General features: G+C 47.7%; 1 protein-coding gene across 1 annotated transcript; it reads left to right on the top strand.

Moving 5' to 3' along the window:
- Positions 1–1,466: 1,466 nt before the first annotated feature.
- On the top strand, positions 1,467–17,177 carry LOC121566945 (GMP synthase [glutamine-hydrolyzing]). Its single transcript, XM_041876888.2, has 16 exons — positions 1,467–1,694; positions 3,357–3,532; positions 5,852–5,966; positions 6,205–6,302; positions 9,164–9,267; positions 9,480–9,673; positions 9,961–10,126; positions 10,415–10,566; positions 10,885–11,058; positions 11,741–11,846; positions 11,979–12,094; positions 12,620–12,745; positions 15,338–15,453; positions 15,552–15,682; positions 16,660–16,832; positions 16,964–17,177. The coding sequence occupies exons 1-16, from the start codon at positions 1,668–1,670 to the stop codon at positions 17,063–17,065; spliced, it is 2,076 nt and encodes a 691-aa protein (XP_041732822.2). The 5' UTR covers positions 1,467–1,667; the 3' UTR covers positions 17,066–17,177.
- The last annotated feature ends 199 nt before the right edge of the window (positions 17,178–17,376 follow it).

Raw genomic sequence — 17,376 nt, 5'->3', positions numbered from 1 at the left:
GGGACCACGCAGCCGTCATACCGCCTAGAGATGAACGTACTTTGGTGCGAAAAGTGCAAATCAATACCAGAACAACAGCAAAGGACCTTGTGAAGATGCTGGAGGAAACAGGTACAAAAGTATCTATATCCACAGTAAAACGAGACCTATATCGACATAACCTGAAAGGCTGCTTAGCAAGGAAGACGCCACTGCTCCAAAGCCGCCATAAAAAAGCCAGACTACGGTTTGCAACTGCACATGGGGACAAAGATCGTACTTTTTGGAGAAATGTCCTCCAGTCTGATGAAACAAAAATAGAACTGTTTGGCCGTAATGACCATCGTTATGTTTGGAGGAAAAAGGGGGTTGGCTTGCAAGCCGAAGAACACCATCCCAACCGTGAAGCACAGGGGTGGCAGCATCATGCTGTGGGGGGTGCTTTGCTGCAGGAGGGACTGGTGCACTTCACAAAATAGATGGCATCATGAGGAAGGAAAATTATGTGGATATATTAAAGCAACATCTCAAGACATCAGTTCGGAAATTAAAGCTTGGTCGCAAATGGGTCTTCCAAATGGACAATGACCCCAAGCATACTTCCAAAGTTGTGGCAAAATGGCTTAAGGACAACAAAGTCAAGGTATTGGAGTGGCCATCACAAAGCCCTGACCTCAATCCTATAGAACATTTGTGGGCAGAACTGAAAAAGCGTGTGCGAGCATGGAGGCCTACAAATCTGACTCAGTTACACCAGCTCTGTCAGGAGGAATTGGCCAAAATTCACCCAACTTATTGTGGGAAGCTTGTGGAAGGCTACCTGAAACGTTTGACCCAAGTTAAACAATTTAAAGGCAATGCTACCAAATACTAGAGTGTATGTAAACTTCTGACCCACTGGGAATGTGATGAAAGAAATAAAAGCTTAAATAAATCACTCTCTACTATTATTCTGACATTTCACATTCTTAAAATAAAGTGGTGATCCTAACTGACCTAACACAGGGCATTTTTACTAGGATTAAATGTCAGGAATTGTGAAAAACTGAGTTTAAATGTATTTGGCTAAGGTGTATGTAAACTTCCAACTTCAACTGTACATGTAGGTAGAATTATTAAAGTGATTGGCCGGTGCACCTGCACATTGGATGTTCTGGTTTGAAGGTGCTGAGTTGATTTAGGCCTATGTACCCTAGGATAACATAAATCTAGCAATTAAATAACTAGCGGACTAAACTCCACGGTGATGGAGTCCACCAGAAACGTCTTTCTCCATGGAGTGGCGTTAGTCCGCTAGCAATTACATATACTATTTAAATGATTCACGTGATATAGACATATAGGGCAAATTATTCAGCTTGTAAACTGCAGCAGCTTTTCCATAATAAACTTTTCCACTGAATTCTCCAGGACTAACTCCTCCCTAGAAGCCCAAATTCCCACGCAGGCAGTCACTAGTACTCTCCAAGAGGGGAGGGGACAGAGACAGGCATTGAGTGAAGTGGTCGGACAGTGCACGGTCATAGAAAGCCATCCAGCTAGCGGGTACTGTAGCTACGGAAGCGCTAGTTAGCACACATTTTCGTCAGCGGTCGGCGCACCAACTCAGCGAGCAACCACTAGTCTCTCTCTGTTGCGTACAATATCTGGAAGACCGAGGACGAGAGTTCATTCCGCTACAGTCATCAATGGCTCTGTGCAACGGAGATACCAAGGTCAGTCAAACAACGGCCTATGTTCCGCCAAGGAAGCAACATATCCCGTTTCTCGTTCAGTGTATTTCGGCTGTCTGTCGGTGGTTGTCGGCTGCGTGACATGGGCGCTGGGAGAGTCCCCGGTTAGCTACGGCCTATGTCGTGTTTCCAGCAAACTTGCGCCGGTGCGTGCTCCCCCGCCGGGGATGAATGTCTTCATGCCTGTTGCCTCGTCTTTTAAATGTATGTTTTGGAGGGTTTTATAAACATCCAGCAGATAGTGAATGTAACCTTTATGCCACTGTTGTATTTTTCATGGTGTAGACATTGCTAATTGAAGCCGCGTGTAATTTAGCCTAGCTAGCTGCAGCCACACCGTAGCCGCACAGCTGAATATCGACTACAGTAGTTAGCTAGCTAACGTTAGCAATAGCCCGATATATAGTTAGCTCACTAGCATAATAGCTAGCAGTGTAGTTAGATTGTCGTGGACTTTATATAATATTTAAACTTTGTAGCAATAGTACGAGATTTCGTGTTACGAACATGCATCTTTTTTTGGTCATTTAACTAACAGAAACATACATCGGGTTGATGGCTAACTATGACTTGCCAGCTAGCGCCCGGTCTCCAGTCTGTCCACCCACCACACAGTTGTGCCAGCTGCAGCATAGGCCAACCATCGTCTTATTTTTTATATCCATAAGTACTCAATTTTACTTTCCCCAGGAAAGCAGGCCCAGTATAACAACAACACGGCCAGTATCGACGCGGTTTTATATGCAAATTGTTGTTGGCAGTTTTTATGGTGTAACTTGCAGTGTTTGATACGAGCGAATGCCTGTTGTTTTTCATTGACGGAAGTACGGCGTGTCAGAAACCACGTGGGGACACGCTACTCAATTTCACAATTTACTACAAGAGCGGTACATTGAATGTTTTGCCCATATCTAATGCCCCAATGTATTGAACGAGAAATGTACAGTTTTGATAGGAATATTAATCTTGTAACCATAATGATTGTTAAGGCAATCACTATCTCCCTTGATAACACTGTTGACTGGTCATATCAATTAATCAATGGCTACATCAATAATGCAAAAAAAACGTGTTTCGATATATCTATTCTAGAGTAAGGTCCACTGGCTTGTGCCTCCTGGCTCGAAGCATCTATCCGGTCAATAGAAACCTCAAAAGGCGGGTTAAAGCCTCCAAAAGTTTGGCATCCCCTGCTGGATTTTTCCTCTAGCTGGTCCCTACTCGGGCCCCTAGCTTCTGTGTGACTCCTGATTCTGATGAGGGAATGAGTGTGTAACGTCTTGTCATGCATGTCCTCTTCTCAGTACTGAGACTCACATGTCTCAAGTTGTGTTCTGGCCTTAATGAATCCCAGTTCCTCCCGGTGAGGTTAGAGGTTGGCAAAGTGGCGGTCATTCACCATTGCAAATGGTTTGTCTGTCGTTGATTGAATTTAACATTTTGCAACGCTTTTTGAACACCCGCTGGTTCAACCACTGTGTTGGGAAATAGGCTATTGTGTCTTCATTCAAAACACCCCATGCTATGCTTGATGCGTGTACATGGTTGAAGGCTATTCCACACGTAGGCCTATGTTGTTATCCTGATTGAGTGTACGTACGTGGTCATGACAGTGTGTGTGGATGTGTGTTCCTTCTCCCCCAGCTGAACATCAGCAACGTTGAGCCTCAGAATGGTTCATGTGAGGGGGCGGTGGTCATCCTGGATGCTGGGGCTCAGTACGGCAAGGTGATTGACAGGCGGGTCAGAGAGCTGTTTGTCCGCTCAGAGATCCTCCCACTAGAGACGCCAGCCTTCGCCATCAGAGAACAAGGCTTCAGGTGAGACTGACTGACATCAAACTTGCACCTGGGTGGCGTTTACAAGTCACCGAATCTGGACCAAATAGTGTGAGAGAGAGAACCTGTCAGAACAATGACACTGTGATTATTCCCAAGATCTCCACTTTATCTGTCCATCGTCTGTGGAGGAACACAGTTGGCAGGACAGCCTGTGAGAGAGCCTGTACTGCCCTACAAAGGCAAAACGCTGTAGCTGTTTTACTGCAAAATATGATTTCAAAGTAATTTTCTGTCTAGACACAGCAATTTCTTATACTCCATGATATATTCTGATCAACTGGCTTGTTCTTGTGTCAGAGAACTAAATACCACATTAATCAGATAATATACCTGGCCATTACAACCGATCAAAGATGTTTGACCAAATTCATAGTTGCTGCGTTTTGCCTTTGTAGGGCAGTGTAGTTCTATACAAAAGGAACACCGTTGTCAGGACAGCCTGGGAGAGAGCCTGAAGTTCTATACAAAAGGAACACCGTTGTCAGGACAGCCTGGGAGAGAGCCTGGAGTTCTATACAAAAGGAACACCGTTGTCAGGACAGCCTGGGAGAGAGCCTGAAGTTCTATACAAAAGGAACACCGTTGTCAGGACAGCCTGGGAGAGAGCCTGGAGTTCTATACAAAAGGAACACCGTTGTCAGGACAGCCTGAGAGAGAGCCTGGAGTTCTATACAAAAGGAACACCGTTGTCAGGACAGCCTGAGAGAGAGCCTGGAGTTCTATACAAAAGGAACACCGTTGTCAGGACAGCCTGGGAGAGAGCCTGGAGTTCTATACAAAAGGAACACCGTTGTCAGGACAGCCTGGGAGAGAGCCTGGAGTTCTATACAAAAGGAACACCGTTGTCAGGACAGCCTGGGAGAGAGCCTGAAGTTCTATACAAAAGGAACACCGTTGTCAGGACAGCCTGGGAGAGAGCCTGGAGTTCTATACAAAAGGAACACCGTTGTCAGGACAGCCTGAGAGAGGCCTGGAGTTCTATACAAAGGAACACCGTTGTCAGGACAGCCTGAGAGAGAGAAGCCTGGAGTTCTATACAAAAGGAACACCGTTGTCAGGACAGCCTGGGAGAGAGCCTGGAGTTCTATACAAAAGGAACACCGTTGTCAGGACAGCCTGGGAGAGAGCCTGGAGTTCTATACAAAAGGAACACCGTTGTCAGGACAGCCTGGGAGAGAGCCTGGAGTTCTAGACAAAAGGAACACCGTTGTCAGGACAGCCTGAGAGAGAGGCTGGAGTTCTATACAAAAGGAACACCGTTGTCAGGACAGCATGAGAGAGAGCCTGGAGTTCTATACAAAAGGAACACCGTTGTCAGGACAGCCTGGGAGAGAGCCTGGAGTTCTATACAAAAGGAACACCGTTGTCAGGACAGCCTGAGAGAGAGGCTGGAGTTCTATACAAAAAGGAACACCGTTGTCAGGACAGCCTGAGAGAGAGCCTGGAGTTCTATACAAAAGGAACACCGTTGTCAGGACAGCCTGAGAGAGAGGCTGGAGTTCTATACAAAAGGAACACCGTTGTCAGGACAGCCTGAGAGAGAGAGCCTGGAGTTCTATACAAAGGAACACCGTTGTCAGGACAGCCTGGGAGAGAGCCTGGAGTTCTATACAAAGGAACACCGTTGTCAGGACAGCCTGAGAGAGAGCCTGGAGTTCTATACAAAAGGAACACCGTTGTCAGGACAGCCTGAGAGAGAGCCTGGAGTTCTATACAAAAGGAACACCGTTGTCAGGACAGCCTGGGAGAGAGCCTGGAGTTCTATACAAAAGGAACACCGTTGTCAGGACAGCCTGGGAGAGAGCCTGGAGTTCTATACAAAAGGAACACAAACCAGTGGCTAGACTAAGCAGGTCTTTTGTAAATATGTGAAATATTACTGTACATTTTCTCTTATCTGACCTTGGAGGGAGTGTGTGTTCACACATAATTCTACTGCTTAGGAGAGGTCCCCATCTCTCTGCAGAGAGGATAGAGCGAGAGGGCAGGGGGGGCTTTTTGGGATACATTATTTTTTCCATTACAGCTTGCGAAATCATCACTCCACCCCTACAGAATAGATGCGCACACACACACACCTTTTTAAGAATGCTTCAGTTTGAACAGCCAATAAAGAATGTCTGCACTGTGAGCACACTAGAGAGAGGCAGGGTTTTCAAACAGCTGTATGCTCATGTGTATGCTATTAGTCTGAAATGACTACTCTGTTGTAAGGTTAAGTTGATTGTTTGTCTCTTTGAATATTTATCCTCCTTCCTTCATCCCTTTTTTTACTTTCATCCCCCATTCTCTCTCCAGAGCGATCATCATCTCTGGTGGTCCTAACTCTGTGTATGCTGAGGATGCCCCTTGGTTTGACCCTGCCATATTCACCATTGGAAAGCCTGTCCTGGGTATCTGCTATGGAATGCAGGTAGGAGAGGGCCCTGAGAAATGCACATACATGAAACCTTCCTCCAGAAGATCTTAGCATAAAACTCAGGGTTCATGACATCACCACCTAGAGTTCAATAACAGTGTGTCTAGACGGATCAATTGGATACAACCCACTAAGAATCACTATGTACACATCACATACAAATGAAAGGAGATCTTTCAATCGATACAAAATGCAGATTTACGAGGCTAATGATCAATTGTCCTGTCCACAGATGATGAATAAAGTTTTTGGAGGCACAGTACACAGGAAGAGTGTGAGGGAGGATGGCGTGTTCAACATCGGACTGGACAACACCTGCTCTCTCTTCAGGTGGGTTGGAAGAACTAATGATTCTTCAGACAGTTTCACCATAACCACTCAGAGAGAAGAGGTGATGGGATCGAAGAGCCAAAACAAGTGTATCTGGATGAAAATTTCAACAGTCACATACTGCGGTTTTCTTTCAAGTGTTAGTTTCGGTATTTCACTTATGGGATATACCGACTCTCGTATTGCCAGACAAGCTTATCCTGACGACCGACTGCCCTGTGCGATATATCACACAAATGGGCCTAAAGGTAAAACAGTATGCGCCAGGGTCAGTGCAGAGACATCAAGCCTATAAAACTTCACAAATGTATGAGGCGAAGCCCAACTCTCTGCTGAGCAAATATCTTGGATAGATATGCCCTTAAATAAAGCCCAGGACATAGCCATTCCTCTAGTGGAATGAGCCATAGGCCAGCAGGAGACTGAAGACCCATACTTGTGTAGGGCAAAGCAATAGCCCCCACTCTCCAGTGGGAGAGGCGTGTTTAGTGAGCGCTTTACCCGTGTAAAGTTTTGCCCAGGAAATGAACAACTGATCACATTTTCTAAACCACTTAATCCTGTCCATGTAAATGCGCAGAGCACATAGTGGGCACAATGAATGCAACCACATATGTTCCGGAGAGGAAAACAGTGGGGGATAAAAGCTACCAGCTCAAGGGGAAGACACATCAAATATGGGTGTCCGCTGTCACTATATCTATTCGTTTTGGCCATCGAAATGCTAGCTATTAAAATCAGATCAAATAACATTTAAAAAAAAAAACATTTTAGTCATTTATCAGAAGCTCTTATCCAGAGCGACTTACAGTTAGTGAGTGCATACATTTTCATACTGGCCCCCCCCCCGTGCGAATCGAACCCACAACCCTGGCGTTGCAAACGCCATGCTCTACCAACTGAGCTACACGGGGCCTGAAATCCAAGGCTTAAAAACAAATGTGTCCATGTATGCCGATGACTCAAGTTTTATATTATGTCCGCAAGCTAGATCCCTGCAATGTTTCATTGAAGATCTAGATAACTTTTTCTGGACTCTCTGGACTAAAACCTAATTATGATAAGTGGACAATATTACATTACCCTGCAGTTTACCTATAAAATGGGCTGACGGTGAAGTAGACATACTTGGTATTCATATCACAAAATATGTAAATGAGCTCTCCACAATGAATTTCAATAGAACACTAGTAAAAAATAGACAAGATCCTGCAACCATGGAGAGGTAACTACCTGTATTTATGAAAAAATTGCACTGATTAACTCCTTAGTCATATCTCAGTTTACTCACTTATGGCGCTGCCTACTCCTGATTTGATCAAATCATAGGAGAAGAAAATATTTAGCTTTATCTGGGATGCTAAACCAGACAAGATACAGCGTGCCTATCTATATAATTGTCTGTTTTAGGGGCCTTTAGGGTCCAAGGTTCTCTGCTGCCCTGGGCTCGCAGCCTGGGGGGCTGGACATCTGGGGATCTTAAATGTTGAGGGGTCGACCTGTTGCAGCCTGAGAGAAAGTGCGGCGAGGCACTGGGCTGTGTCTTCCTGGGCAGTGAGAGCTGGAGGGCTTCACACTCCCTCTTCTTCTCCTCGCACCGTTTCTGCATCATCTCGACGGTGGAAAAGGCCTTTAGGATCTCCCAGATCATCCAGGATCTTCAGCTTCTCACTGTCAGACACTGTGGATAGATTGATCCATCGCGCCCTCTCCTGAGATATCTTGAGCCGTCATCGCTCTTCCTTATGCCTGGACGGCGGCTTTAAGCAGACGCAGGTTGAGGTCTGTGGCAATGCAGATCTCGTCCAACACCCCCGGCTCCAGTGTGACCATTATCTCCTCCTGTAGGTCAGCTTGGTATGCCGAGAGCATGGAGGCACCGCTGTGGCGGCCGACCTGTAGACCTTCTCTGTCGCGGAGGACTGGAAGCGCTCGTACTTGGTAAGGTGGGGCCAGTCGAGGTCATGGAGGACTTCTGGCTGGGGTGTAGATGGGAAGCCACCAGGGGTTTGATGGTAGGCATGTCGGCAAGCCCAATCCCTTCCATGTCAACACAGTCTAACACCAACCCACTTTGGACAGGGTTCTTGGAGGAGAAAGGTGTACTCCAGGTACTGGTAACCTCCTCCGGGCATTCTGGGAAGACTGGTAGTAATTGCCTTGCTGCCCGTTTGGCTTTGGGTAGCCTCTTACCTTCGCAGCGGGACGTGGTGGTCTCTGTTACTGCATTGGGCCAGGGAATCACCAGTTTATCTACAGCGCGTTTGCACACATACTGCAGGTCCATGCCGAGAGCTGGTGGGGATGGCCTGCGTCTCCGGTTTCAGATTCCCCGGCAGGAGGCTTGGTGGCCTGGCCTGAGGGGATGAAGGAGTCTTCGTCTCCGTCCGATGATTTCAAAAGGAGGCTGTCGGAAAACCCCATGGTGTCGTTGCCGTCTCCAGTCAGGAAGCCTGGCAGGGATGCCGCGAGGTCGGGTCAATGGCGTCGAGCTGGTCGCTCCAGGATTCCCCGTGGGGATATCCATTGCCTCTGATGAGCCATTGGGGACGCCATCCCCCATGTTAGGGTCCTGTTGACTCAGGCTAGCTTGGCGTGCCAGCTTGCGACGGAGACTCGGCACAGTGTGGACAGGAGCTGGGGGAGGCTAACGCTTCCCTGGCATGTTGCAGCCCAAGGCAAGCGATGCACACCGAGCCGGTGTCCTTGGCCGATATCTTGTTTCCACAGGAGCAGATTCGTGCTGGGAGCTTCTCCTCGTTTGGAGTGGGAGATGCTTTTGTTCTTTTGATGCTTGTTTGTTTTGATGCTTTTACTTCCTGTCTGACCTTTTGACCCTGTGTGTGACTTGATGTTGTCAGGGGCCTGAAGAAGGAGGAGCTGGTGCTGTTGACTCATGGGGACAGTGTGGACAAGGTGGCCGATGGCTTCAAGGTGGTGGCCCAGTCAGGGAGCATCATTGCAGGTAAGCATTCTGGGAAAGGATCCTGGGCCTGGAGGATAATTTATATTTGAGACTCATTTAGTCTACCGCCATACTTCCCTGCGTTCAGTCAATTCCACAATATGATCATGAAGCCCATTGGCCCTCCATGCCCTTCTTCCATTCCCAACCCTTCTTTCCCCTTGTCTTTGACCACCCACACCTCACCACTGCCCCCCGGTGTTCTCTGACAGGTATTGCCAACGAGCAGAAGAAGCTGTATGGGACCCAGTTTCACCCGGAAGTGGACCTGACAGAGCGGGGCACAGAGATATTACGTAACTTCCTGTTTGAGATCGCCGGCTGCACCTCCAACTTCACTGTCCAGAACCGCCAGCAGTCCTGTATCACAGAGATTCAGGAGAAAGTTGGCAAGTCCAAAGTGCTGGTGAGGAATCTATAGTGTGGTTAGATGCAGTCTGTGGGTGTACAGCATGTGCCCCATAGGATAGAACATAGAGACCCTGGGAGGGGGAATGGTAGTAGTAAGTTAATCTGAGTTATTAAACACTCAATTAGACAGTGAAATTAAACTGTGTTCTCTGCTGAAACGATGTGATCGACTCCCTCTGCTCTCAGAAAGTGTGTGTGTGTGTGTGTGTGTGTGAGAGAGCAAGAGTTTTTCTAGTCCTGGCGTTGTGTTGCTTGACGTGTCTGGTCCAATGTTGTCCCCAGGTTCTGCTGAGTGGCGGGGTAGACTCCACGGTGTGTACGGCCCTGCTGAACAAAGCTCTGAACCAGGAGCAGGTGATCGCGGTGCACATCGACAACGGCTTCATGAGGAAGAGAGAGAGCCAGAGCGTTGAGGAGGCCCTCACCAAACTGGGCATCAACCTCAAAGGTGAGAGGTCAAGCCAAGCTGGGTGTCATCCTCAAAAGGTGAGAGTCCTCAAAAGGTGAGAGGCCAAGCTGGGCATCAACCTCAAAAGGTGAGAGTCCTCAAAAGGTGAGAGGTCAAGCCAAGCTGGGCGTCATCCTCAAAAGGTGAGAGTCCTCAAAAGGTGAGAGGTCAAGCCAAGCTGGTGTCCTATACCTGTCTAGAATGGACTCATGTAGCATACATGTGCCTGGATGTGTATATAAAAACATTATCACTGACTGAACTATACTTCTCTCTCTCTCTCTCCAGTGGTGAACGCAGCACACACCTTCTATAACGGCACGACGACCCTGCCCATCTCCGACGAGGACCGGACGCCACGGAAACGCATCAGCAAGACCCTCAACATGACCACCAACCCTGAGGAGAAGAGGAAGATTATCGGAGACACCTTCGTCAAGGTACTGTCAGTCTTGCCTGTCTGTTGTCTAAGTTGAAGATGACAAGGGTTAAGTCGAGATATTTCTAATATCCCATAACTCTTTGCAACAATGGACCAGCTATGCTAGTTAGCAACGGTGCTGGTAGTTAGCAAGGCGCTGGTCCCATGAACCTGTTTATTTTTGAAAAGCTTCCACATGGAATCATGACTTGTCCTAAACTTTATCTTAGTCTGTTGTCTGTCTGAGAGTCTGTCTGCAAGTCTCTTTCTGTCTGTCCTTCTCAAAAAAAATAAAAAAATCAAGACTATTGAATTAACTTCTTGTGTGTGTCTGTAGGTGGCCAATGAGGTGATAGGGGAGATGAACCTGAAGCCGGAGGAGGTGTTCCTAGCCCAGGGCACCCTGAGGCCAGACCTCATAGAGAGTGCTTCTCACCTCGCCAGCGGCAAGGCAGAGGTCATCAAAACACACCACAACGACACAGAGCTCATCCGCAAGCTCAGAGACGAGGTACACACACAAACACACTGAGACAAACTTCAAACACAACCTTGAAAGCGCGTATCAGAGCTGTCTGAGCCAGAGGTGGGACCAAGTCACTATTATTCCAGTCACAAGCAAGTCTCAAGTCCAGTCCCAAGTTGAGCGGGTCAAGTCCAAGTCGTGCAGTCTAAAAGCAAGTCAAGTAAAAAAAAATCTATACAGGCAATGACTTGTTTAACTACAAATCTTTGTCTATTTATTGAGGCTACCAGACGGCCCTTTTCATTATTTAGTCTACAACACATTTTGATGAAGTAATAATTAATCTTGACAATATAGATGGGTGGGTGTTCCACCAGGAACTAATGGACTATAAGTGGGGTGTGTGGGGACCGCATTGAGTGTGACACAAGCTGTATCATGTATGAAATGCAGAGGGTAAAGTAAACATTGGACATCGACAGTAATGTTGTCAGATTCCCTTATTCACCTGCACGTTTGCAGACAACAAATTCCAAATGCAAGCTTCATAAGTACATTAGCAATTTCAAGCAATTTTGACATACCAAAAGATGAGTAGGCCTATGCTAGTAATTATTTTATTTTCTAACAAGTCAAGAGTCACAAATTTCATGACTTGAGACAAGTCCAAGTCATGTGACTCGAGTCCACACCTCTGGTCTGAACTGTCTCCTCTCACTCCCTCCAGGGAAAAGTCATTGAGCCGCTGAAGGACTTCCATAAGGATGAGGTACGGGCACTTGGCAGAGAACTGGGACTGCCAGAGGACATCGTCTGTCGACACCCTTTCCCTGGTCAGTACCCCACCGTACACACACACACACAATAGAATGTTATATGTAGTCATGGAACATTTGGAACCAACATGGAGAATAGCAGAATGTTTTGCAGTATGGCTGTAATGTTAACCCCATCCTCTCCTGTAGGGCCTGGCCTGGCCATCAGAGTGATATGTGCAGATGAGCCCTACATCTGTAAGGACTTTGCTGAGACCAACAATATCCTCAAGATCATCACAGACTTCTCTGCCATGGTCAAAAAGGTCAGAGAGCAGAGCATCACTAGTCTATGACGGGAAAACAGTGCTAATAACAGAGCTCTAGAATGGACTGTTGATGTAATTGACCCCAACTGTCCTTCTAAATGCACCAACATTATGCACCAACATGCTGATAACTAACTCTTTATGTCAGACTAGCTAATAATAAACATAACCTACTGTCCCTCCAGCCCCACACGTTGCTGCAGAGAGTGAGGTCATTTTAACTCTACCCACATGTACATATTACCTCAATTGCCTGGACTAACCTGTGCCACGGCACATTGACTCTGTACCGGTACCCCCCCTGTATATAGCCTCGCTACTGTTATTTTATTTTACTGATGCTCTTTAATTATTTTTTATTTTTTACTTAACATTTAATTTTCTTGAAACTGCATTGTTGGTTAAGGGCTTGTAAGTAAGCATTTCACTGTAAGGTCTACACCTGTTGTATTCGGCGCATGTGGCAAATAACATTTGATTTGACTAGCTAATAATAATAAACATAACCTACTGTCCCTCCAGCCCCACACGTTGCTGCAGAGAGTGAAGTCGTGTATATCAGACGAGGAGGAGGAGAAACTCCTGCAGATCACCAGTCTCCATTCACTCAATGCCTTCCTGCTTCCAATCAAGACTGTTGGAGTCCAGGTAACACTTCTTACAGTATACTCACACTAAGCACTGCTCACCACGAGGCTGGTCTCTGTCTGTATGTGACCTTTGACTTCTATAATAAATACAAATATATATATATCTATATATACATGCAGTGCATTCGGAAAGTATTCAGACCCCTTGACTTTTTCCACATTTTGTTACAATACAGCCTTATTCTAAAATGGATTAAATGAATACAAATCCTCAGCAATCTACACACAATACCCCATAATGACGAAGTGAAAACAGGTCTCTGTTTGCCTCTCTGGTGTAGGCCAGTAGTGTAGTGTACAGTATCTCTCCCTGTTACTCCTTCACCCGGCAGCCATCTCCCAGTTACTCCTTCACCCGGCAGCCATCTCCCAGTTACTCCTTCACCCGGCAGCCATCTCCCAGTTACTCCTTCACGCGGCAGCCATCTCCCAGTTACTCCTTCACCCGGCAGCCACCTCCCCGTTACTCCTTCACCCGGCAGCCATCTCCCCGTTACTCCTTCACCCGGCAGCCATCTCCCCGTTACTCCCTCACCCGGCAGCCATCTCCCCGTTACTCCTTCACCCGGCAGCCATCTCCCCGTTACTCCCTCACCCGGCAGCCATCTCCCCGTTACTCCTTCACCCGGCAGCCATCTCCCGTTACCCCCTCACCCGGCAGCCATCTCCCCGTTACTCCTTCTCCCGGCAGCCATCTCCCCGTTACTCCATCTCCCCAAATAAATGCCCACCACACCATGACTGACCCACCGCCAAACCGGTCATGCTGGAGGATGTTGCAGGCAGCAGAACGTTCTCCACGGCATCTCCAGACTCTGTCACGTCTGTCACATGTGCTCAGTGTGAACCTGCTTTCATCTGTGAAGAGCACAGGGCGCCAGTGGCGAATTTGCCAATCTTGGTGTTCTCTGGCAAATGCCAAACGTCCTGCACGGTGTTGGGCTGTAAGCACAACCCCCACCTATGGACGTCGGGCCCTCATACCACCCTCATGGAGTCTGTTTCTGACCGTTTGAGCAGACCCATGCACATTTGTGGCCTGCTGGAGGTCATTTTGCAGGGCTCTGGCAGTGCTCCTCCTGCTCCTCCTTGCACAAAGGCGGAGGTAGCGGTCCTGCTGCTGGGTTGTTGCCCTCCTACGGCCTCCCTCCTTACTCCTTCACCCGGCAGCCATCTCCCCGTTACTCCTTCACCCGGCAGCCATCTCCCCGTTACTCCTTCACCCGGCAGCCATCTCCCCGTTACCCCTTCACCCGGCAGCCATCTCCCCGTTACTCCCTCACCCGGCAGCCACCTCCCCGTTACTCCTTCACCCGGCAGCCATCTCCCCGTTACCCCTTCACCCGGCAGCCATCTCCCCGTTACCCCCTCACCCGGCAGCCATCTCCCCGTTACTCCTTCACCCGGCAGCCATCTCCCCGTTACCCCTTCACCCGGCAGCCATCTCCCCGTTACCCCCTCACCCGGCAGCCATCTCCCAGTTACTCCTTCACCCGGCAGCCATCTCCCTGTTACTCCTTCACCTGGCAGCCATCTCCCTGGTTCTCCTTCACCCTCTCACTATAACAGGATGGCACTGCTACAGCCAGTGCTGAGTAGGTAGAACTCTCCTCTAATCGCCGATACTGGGTCAGATATATTTGTTTATAATAATAATAATAATATGCCATTTAGCAGACGCTTTTGTCCAAAGCGACTTACAGTCATGCGTGCATATATTTTTTTTACGTATGGGTGGTCCCGGGGATCGAACCCACTACCCTGCTAATAGTTAGGATTGGGGAGGGGTAATCTGATCCTAGATCTGTGGTTAGGGGCAATGTCTGTTTGGCTGCTCTCACTAGTCAATGGGTATTTTGGAGATTTACTGCTCCATCCATTCATTTCCTTCAGCCCCAGGCTGTGGCTACACAATGTGTGTTTGTTGACAAGTGCCTGGGTAATGGGATGGTGACACAGCTGGCTCCGCCCATTCAGTGGTGTGTGTCTCCTCCTCACTTCCTGCTGAAAGCCACAGAGGGATATATTTACCCCAGAAAGACTAAATGTGTGTCTGTGTGTGTTAAGGGGGGCAGGAGAGCCACAGGAGGGTATAAACAGAGGGGCTTATTATTCTCTGTGGAGTTTGGCTGAGAGTAGAGGGAAATGACTAACAGAAAGGCCTCAAATCCCCCAGTCTGTTAATGAAGTCTAAATGGGAAGGATGGAACCCAATAGATCACGTTTTATTGACTAATCATCACAATAATGAAGTGTTGGTCAAGAGAGAACGACTATAGCATACAACAGTGGTCCTAGCCAAAGCTCTAGTGTGTGTTTTCTCTCTCTCTGTGTGTGTAGGGTGACTGTCGGTCCTATAGCTGTGTGTGGGGGGTCACCAGTAAAGAGGCTCCTAACCTGTTCTCTGTCTCTGTGTGTGTAGGGTGACTGTCGGTCCTATAGCTATGTGTGTGGGGTCACCAGTAAAGAGGCTCCTAACCTGTTCTCTGTGTGTGTAGGGTGACTGTCGGTCCTATAGCTATGTGTGTGGGGTCACCAGTAAAGAGGCTCCTAACCTGTTCTCTGTCTCTTTCTGTTTCTGTGTGTGTAGGGTGACTGTCGGTCCTATAGTTATGTGTGTGGGGTCACCAGTAAAGAGGCTCCACACTGGGAATCACTGATGTTCCTGGCCAGACTCATCCCTCGCATGTGCCACACCATCAACAGGTAACACAGTACATGTTAGTAGATGAAGTAAAACCTTTACTGCTAGCAGGATGCCATATGGACTGTCTGTGTCTTTGCTCTCTCCTGCCTCCCTCCAGAGTTGTGTATGTATTTGGGTCCCACGTGAAGGAGCCTCCCACAGACATCACCCCCACCTTCCTTACCACAGGCGTTCTCAGCACACTCAGACAGGCAGACTTCGTGGCTCACTCCATCCTCAGAGAGTCTGGTAAGTGGTTTCCTGCTTCAGGAGGGGAGCAGAATGGCTGGATTCAGTGTGGAGCGGGGAATAGAGTATAGAACTACAATGTATAGAACTACAATGTATAGAACTACAATGTATAGAACTACAATGTATAGAACTCTAGGGAGGTGCACGCTTATTAGAATAGCCAAACGGACGTTAGTATTCAAATACTTGTGAGAGTATTCATTTTTGCGAGAGAGAAATTATAGGCCTATTTTAACACTGAAAAGGCTTTTTCTGAATTAAATTAAAATATCCATGTGACTTTGTTACATACAAGGATATACCATGACATTTCAAATTATTAATGTATTGAAACAACCCACTTCAAGGTAAGTTTTTATGATGTGCACGGTGCGCCCCATAAAAAGACTGGTAGCTTGTTTGTTGGCCAATCAAAGCAGCAAAGAGGCTCAATCTGGAGCAAATGGTGTGAGAGTTCACTAATGCAATGCAAGATGGAATAAAATTACAGAATTAAAAGTTAGCGGAAGGAGAAGGCTACAGCGAGCAACCAACAGGTAGGCTGTTGTTTTATCTTAATGGGGTTGGGGAGAAAACACAGCATGTAGCCTCAATTACCCTAGCTAGCTTCTCTAGGTTACTCCAGTCAAGACAGGCACTGTTAAATGGGATGATGAATACGGTTGTGGCTGCTACAAGTTAGCTAGTGCTGCGTTGGCGTCTCTCTCTCTCTCTCACCCTCCGTCTGCTCACTCCAATCTCTCACACACCACCTCCGCAGCTGCAGCAATAGAGTGCCAGCCTCTCTCCCTCGCGCAGCAGTGCTCAGGTTAAAACATTACGTTTAACAAAAACATGTGTATCCGTAAAAAAAATAATCATGATGCTATTCGAATAGTGAAATTATTTCTAACCCCCCAGCCCGGTAGAACACACTTCCCTTATGAACTGCTCATTGCTAACCCTGTCTGGTGTGGTAACCCTCTTTCTCCCAGGTTACTCTGGTAAGATCAGTCAGATGCCGGTCATCCTGACCCCTCTGCACTTTGACCGCGATTCCTCACAGAGGCAGCCGTCCTGCCGGCGCTCTGTGGTCGTCAGAACCTTTATCACCAGCGACTTCATGACCGGGATACCTGCCACGCCCGGAAACCACATCCCTGAAGAGGTACTACCGCTAGCCATGAGATGGGGATTAGTCAGACAGACAGACATTGTTTTATTGCACCCAGTATAGATGTGTAAATCACGTTTTCCAACCCTTTTCACTTTTTCTCTCCATCTCTCACGTCTCCTCAGGTAGTGCTGAAGATGGTGAATGAGATCAAGAAGATCCCTGGCATCTCCAGGGTGATGTTTGACCTGACCTCCAAACCTCCCGGCACCACAGAGTGGGAGTAGAGCTTGTGGGGAGAGCGAGAGAAGGGAGGAGTGGTGAGCTCCTCTCTTCCTCCTCTTCTCCTCCTCCTTTCATTCCTTCTCCTAACACCTCCACACTCCACTGGCCTGCAACCCCCCCCATCCCACCCCACCTTTCCGATCACCCCCTCTAGAACATTCCCATGGGAAGCAGGCAGTACTGTGACCAGCGCACACCTGAAGCCGCTACTCTGTCCCCCCTCTCAATTTTTGGGAGGGGTGTTTGTATTATAGTTATTATCGATATGACTATTCAACCTTCATTTTGGATCAGTTTCTTCATGCGTGACAAT

This window comes from Coregonus clupeaformis, unplaced genomic scaffold, assembly GCF_020615455.1.
Source record: "Coregonus clupeaformis isolate EN_2021a unplaced genomic scaffold, ASM2061545v1 scaf0343, whole genome shotgun sequence".
NCBI lineage: Eukaryota > Metazoa > Chordata > Actinopteri > Salmoniformes > Salmonidae > Coregonus > Coregonus clupeaformis.
The sequence above is the reverse complement of the archived record's forward strand: the minus strand, read 5'-3'. Positions and strand labels throughout refer to the sequence as shown.